The 6713-nt window shown below is 31.0% G+C and overlaps 1 protein-coding gene across 2 annotated transcripts; it reads right to left on the minus strand.

Moving 5' to 3' along the window:
• Positions 1 to 208: 208 nt before the first annotated feature.
• LOC111676791 (brain tumor protein) lies at positions 209 to 6196 on the minus strand. Of its 2 annotated transcripts, XM_046952437.1 has the most exons (3): positions 6048 to 6196; positions 2910 to 3597; positions 209 to 2828 (listed from the first exon to the last, which is right to left on the minus strand). In XM_046952437.1, the coding sequence occupies exons 2-3, from the start codon at positions 3441 to 3443 to the stop codon at positions 327 to 329; spliced, it is 3036 nt and encodes a 1011-aa protein (XP_046808393.1). In that variant the 5' UTR covers positions 3444 to 3597; positions 6048 to 6196; the 3' UTR covers positions 209 to 326. The 2 variants fall into 2 exon arrangements, with proteins under 2 accessions (XP_046808393.1, XP_046808388.1); XM_046952432.1 differs by having other exon boundaries at positions 209 to 3597.
• Positions 6197 to 6713: the final 517 nt, after the last annotated feature.

Below are 6713 nucleotides of genomic sequence, written 5' to 3' on the forward strand. Positions count from 1 at the left end.
TCAATTTTAATTATTTAACATCATATTGTTTTTGTTTTTGTTTTCCTACAAAATAATGTTTTTGTTTTTTTTTTTGTTTTTCATTAACGTGTTTTGTTTGTGTTTTAAAAATGTTCAAAGAAATAATAATAATAAATAACATTATCAAAAAAGAAACTAATAGTTATAATAATAATAAAAAATGCATTTTTTTATAACTTACAAAAACAAAAAATTAATAATAAATGTACGTTGTTGTTTTTTAAATAATTTATATGTTTCTATATAAAAAAATACGTTATTAATAATAATAATAATAATTAAAAAAATATATATATAAATTATGTTTACAAACCAATTGGTGGTACTTGCACATAACGATAGATATAAAGACGATAATCTTTGCTAGCCAAAACAACACTACCATCATCCATTAAAGCCACATCGAAACATTGAGCATGTTTAACTTTTGATTCCAATGCCGAAACCAATTGACCGTCTTGAGTGAAAATGGTCAAATTGAAATTGTTATGATTGTCAGCAATAAGTATTTCACCATTTGTATTAATACCCACACCAATGGGATAATTGGTAACACCTTCACCACCAATTTGTCTTAGATATTGTCCCTCATAGTTGAATACCTTAACGCAGTGGGCACGATTGTCACTAATGAAAATTTCTTGCTTGTCATTGACGACCACACCATTAGGGAATTCCAAATGTTTAGAGCAGCCAAATTTATGTAAAACATTACCATTTTGATCGAAAATAATAACACGCATTACTTTGCATTCGACCACTATGATACGGCCCTTGTTGTCAACGGTAACACCACGTGGATGTTGTAAAATATTTGCACCAAATTTACGCACAAATTGGCCATATTGATTATAAATCTGTATTTGGTGTGTGGGCGAGCGTTCGGTTACAATAATATCACCTGAATTGCGTACAACAGCCACACGATTGGGATATAAAAGTTGTGAATCTCTTTTGCCGCATTCACCGAATTGGAATTTGAAACGTCCCTCCTTGTCGAAGATTTGTATACGATGATTATTGGTATCAGCCACAATAATGTCATTTTGAGCATTAACAGCTACACCACTGGGTTCGGTGAATTGTCCCTCCATAACGCCAAACTCTCCAAATTTGCAATGATAAATCATTTTTTGTCTTTTAATCTGTGATTTAGGTGGATAAATGGTAGCAGATAGCAATTTAGAAGTTAAATCCATGATAGAATCAGAACTGGAACAACCGCTGCCATTAGTCATGTTAAGGGTAGCCAAAGCAGAGGCTGCCAAACCGGCATTAGCAGTAGCCACGGTGGTACAGTTTGAATTGGCTGTCAAACCATTTGTTAGCATTTGACTGGTGGAGAAGGGATCTTGGGCAGAGGAGAATAAATTGTCACTGCCGCCATTGCTCCATTTCTCATAGGGATTGGTAACGGGTACTCCCACAAAGGGTGTATTATTATTGGAATTGGCTGCATTAAAACGTTTAGTCATTAAATCCTCAAAAGTGGAACCGCTATTATGATTTGCTTGCAAAACACTAGCTCTATTGCCCAACAAGCTGCTGGAATAAGAAGATTCCAAAAGATTGGCAGACAAACCTAAGCCACCGGGCAAATGTGAGCCACCAGTAACACTGCTATTCGAAGAGCCACCACCATGAGATGACGATGATGATGTCGACTGTGAGGGTCTGGCAATGGGTGGTTGTTTAACCTGTTGCTGTACCATATCACCAGCCGATGCTCTGATATAGCCAAAAGTATTGCGTACACCAGCCTGTATGGATTGATAATTTGACATGAATTCCAATTCGAAAGGCATTTGTAATTCCTGCATAGCTGCCTGCAATTGTAGTTCTAATGTTTTGCGCAACATTAAAACCTCGGTAATGGAATGAGCCTTGGGTGATCTTTCAATAGCATCACAACTTTGTAAAGTCTTTTCAATCAACTCCTTGGATCTTTGTATCCAGGCTGAATGGGTATTCATCTTGGCATTATATAGACTTTCCAATTCTTTAAGTAATTCCTGTTTTCTTTCATCCAACATAGAACAGAAGAATTGATAGGTTTCATTAACCTCATTGTGGGCTTTTTGATACTGCATTTTAATTTTCGAACCATTTAGGATTTGATTATCTCCGGGTGTTTGTTGGCTGCCTACCATAGAGACAATATCGCCTACTTTACCACGCAAATCGGCTAAAACAGTTTGTAATACTGTCTCGGGTGTAGATTGGCCGGCTAATTGGTTTAATGAACCTAAGCCATTTTCCTGTACATGTTCAACTTCATGCATGCCCGAGGAGTGTTCTAAGATAACACATTCTTTGCACACCAAAGTACAACAAGTACGACAACTGAACTTTAAGTACTCGTTCTTGTGGCGCTGACAATACAAGGGCTGTTGTGGAGGCTGCATTTGTTGTTGGCTCATTGAAGCTGGTAGCAATTGTTGCGATGAACGCATACTAGAGGGTAACATACTAGAGAAGATATCTTCCTGACCCATAATCGAGGAATCGTTGGAATTTAAATCATTGCTGAAGGAAGAGGCGGCAGCTGCTGCAGCAGCGGCTGCGGCGGCTGAACTCAAGACAATCTTTGACAGCTGCGATAGAGGCTGTTGTGTGGGAGCCTTTTGCAATTGTTGCTGTGACTGCTGTTGATGCTGCTGTTGTTGCTGTTGTTGTTGTTGTTGCTGATGTTGTTGCTGTTGTTGCTGCAACATCATGGTCAAAGAACTGGAGAATTTAAAATCCATGGGATTGCTGCTCAATTGTGAATTACTGCCGGGGTGTGTTGTGGTGCCACTTTCAAAACCCTTAATCAAACAAACATTGTGTCCATTGAAGCAATGCATAAATTCATGAGCTGTACAACAATTACCGCACAAAAAACTTACACAATTAAAGCACTTGGCCACAGCATCGGATTGTTTACTTTTGCAGGCTGTACAACGTGGTGCAGCACTTGTGCCATTTGCCGTAGTTACATTTATAACATTGCCATTTACCGATGTGCCCAAGAGATTATTACAGGGACTACCCTTACCGCTGCCTATAACACCAGGACCTCCACCACCTCCTCCACCGCCGCCGCCACCACCCGTATTGGATGATGTACTTGAGGCGCTGCTAGATGTACTGCCACAACCACTTAAACCCGAACTCGACGATGAGGACGATGATGAAGAGGACGATGCTGATGATGTACTCGAAGCGGATGATGATACTGATGCTGATATAGGATGTTGTCCCACAACTGTTTGTCCTACGACATTTGAGAAATCATCACAAATGGCTGAGTCACTGACCGGTGGCGAGGAACCGCTTAATGTTAGTGGTGAATCGGATAGATAACCATTATGTTCAATATAGGATTCAATGGAATTTGTACCACGTATGGAGTCTATTGACGGTGTGGGAGATGTGGCCATTTTGTTGGACACGTTTTAAAAATCTTGTATGAATTTATTTTCGTTTTGTTTTATAAAAATCGCTTTGAAATGAAATTGTTTTTTTGTATTTTTTGTTATTATTATTTAGTGTTTGTTGTTGTTGTATTTTAATAGAAAATCCGGAAAAGAATACCTAAAATGAGAAATAAAGAGAAATTTTGTTAATTTTTTGCATTTAAGAATTTACTTAATTTTAATATAAAACATTTTATTTAATTAATAAAACAATCTAAACATAAACATTAAAATTTGATTTTAAAAGCTTTTTTTTATAAAATTTATCATAAAATATAGAAAATCAGTCGATTTTTTTAACTTTAGATAAAAATGAGTCTTAATCTATATACATTTCATAGATAATTCTGAAATTCATAGAAAAAGTCTATCACTCTTTTGAATTCTCAATAGAAAGTACAAATACAAATACTGGATAAAAAGTTGATTCTTTGAATTTGTGATAAAAAATCTGTCTTTAGAAGTTTTCTTGATCTCTTTTTCATAGAGAAAGACTGTCGCTTTTCTAATTTGCTAAAGAAATCTAGTATCCTTTCCATTATATCCAATATTTTTCCACCTCTTTTCTCTTGATCTCTTTTTCATAGAGAAAGTCTGTCGCTCTTCTAATTTGCTATAGAAATCTTGTATCGTGTCCATTATTTCCAATATTTTTCCACTTTTTCCCGTTTAACCAAGTGACTAAAACTGCTTGAAACAGACTAGACTCTAGACTAAACTATATACAAGACTTTTGACTAGATTATAGACTAGACCTTAGACTAAACTAGATTAGACTATAGATTAGACAGAATACTAGTCTATACACCAGACTATAGACAAGACTGCAGACTAGACTGTACACTGAACTATAGATGCTTTCATTAACATTCTATAGAAAATTAGTCGTTCTCTTGAATTTTCTCGCTCTCTTCTCTTAACTTTTCTACCGATAGTTATTCTCTATAGATTTCTATAGTATTTTTTTCGCTTTCTATAACTTTCTATAAAAAATAGATCAATCTCGACAATTTTCTATAGGAAGTTAGATTAGACTATAGATAAGACTATAGACTAGTCAGATTACTAGTCTAGACTATATACAAGACTATAGATTAGACTATTAACTACACTATATTTCTATTTCTATAAATTTTGTTTCACTCTATATAATTTTATACATAAAATGTATCACTCTCTTTGATTTTCTATAGAAAATTAATAGATCTCGCTCTCTTTAAATTTCTCTAGAAAACTTGTTACTTAAATTTTCTATACAAAAATTTATCATTTTCTTTAATTTTCTATAAAACATGTATCGCTCTCTTCAATTTTAAATACAAAATTTATTGATCTCTTTAATTTTTTGTAGAACATTTTTCCCTTTCTTTATTTTTTATAGAAAATTTATAGCTCTCTTTTTGTTGTAAACTTTTTCACTTTCTCTATATTTCTATTGAATATTTTTTGCTCTCTTTACTTTTCATAACATTTTTCTTTCTCTTGAAGAGAAATTTTGTAGATCTCTTTAATTTTCTATAGAAAATTTATCACTCTCTTTAATTTTCTATAGAAAATTGTTACCTTTCCTTAATTTTGTGCCCTCATTTTAATTTTCTATAGAAATTTTATCACTCTCTTTTTATTTTTTTATACAACCTTTTTTACTTTCTCTATATTTCTATTGAATATTTTTATATCTCTTTAATTTTCTAAACTATTTTCTTTCTCTTGAAATGAAAATTGATCGATCTCTTTAATTTTCTCTCGAAAATTTATCACTCTCTTTAATTTTCTATGGAAAATTGTTCTCTAACTTTAATTTTGTTTCTTAATTTTAATTTTCTATAGAAATGTTTGTTATTCTGTAGAAAATTGTTACCTTTGCTTAATTTTGTTCCCTCATTTTAATTTTCTATAGAAAATTTGTCAGTTTCTTTAAATTTTTATAAAGATATTGTCAATTTCTTTTAATTTATATGTCAATTTTATCGTTCTTTTAAAATTACTATAAAAATTAGTTCATTCTCTAAATTTTCTATAAAACATTCATTGTTGTTTCAGTTTTTTAAGAAATTTTTTAAATTTTCTGTGGTTTTTTATTGTTTTTCTAAACTTTCTTCAAAAATTACGATATTTTGAGTTTTTTTAATCAAAACCTTACGATTTTATCGATTTGTATTAAACACTCTTGTAATATATTTTTTAATTTATATCAAAATTTTCACTTTTATATTTTAAGATTTTTCATATTTATATTTGAGTTTACTTTTCCTCATTTATGTAAATTTAACATTTAATTTTTACCTTATTGTCACACACAAATTATATTAACAATATTTTCTATTAATTATTTATTTTTTATTAATTATTGTTTGATTCGTTTGTTGTTTAATGATCTTCTATAAATATTACTAGATTTCTGTTTGTTTTATCTTTTTAATTTGCGTGAATTTTACAGTTATTCTATTATTGTGAATTATTACACATTGTATGAGTTAATTAAGCCATTTTATAAGTGTAGTATATGTTTAGGCGCTAATGTGTTTTTTTAATCATAGAATATTAAAAAAAATAAATTATACATACTCTCTTCGTTAAACATTCTTTCTCTTTTCTATTTTGTTTGCTGTTTGATGATAATGATGAGATTTTTCGTGATGAAGTTATAAAATTTTTATTATAATATTTTGCTGCTGTTTTTCTTCTTCTTCTTGTTGCTTTTTTATTGTATATTTTTTTTTGTTAAAATTCTCAACACAAATTTACATTTATAATTAAGTCAATTATATGAAAAAGTCCTGTAATTAAAACAAAAAAGAAAATATTTATTTAATATAAAAGTAAAATAAACACTAAATTTAATTAAAGTTTTTTTTTCAGGAAATTGTTCATAAAAGGAAGAGCACTTAATTGTTTTTATTTTGAAATAACATAAAATTTACCATTTAAATTTTAATAAATTTATTATAACACAATGTTTTTTTTAATTTTATTTTCTTATAATTTTTTTCCTGTTTTAGTAACCATCAAAACTGTCCGTGTGTAAAAATTAAATTTTACATGTGTCTTGTGTATGAAAAGGATATTTTTCAACTGGGACATTTGTATTTGATTGCTTTCCTCCTTGTTGTTGTGTAGTTTATTTTTGTTAATGTGTGTATGTATGTGTGTGTGTACTTGTTGTTGTTCTTGTTTTTCCCTTCATACAACAAAAACTCAAACAAACTATAAAAGACAGCAGAGTAGCAAATA

This window comes from Lucilia cuprina, chromosome 2 (genome assembly GCF_022045245.1).
Source record: "Lucilia cuprina isolate Lc7/37 chromosome 2, ASM2204524v1, whole genome shotgun sequence".
NCBI lineage: Eukaryota > Metazoa > Arthropoda > Insecta > Diptera > Calliphoridae > Lucilia > Lucilia cuprina.

Coding starts and splice junctions, on each gene's coding strand:
- LOC111676791 (XM_046952432.1), bottom strand. CDS start 3,443: ATGGCCACATCTCCCACACCGTCAATAGACTCCATACGTGGTACAAAT.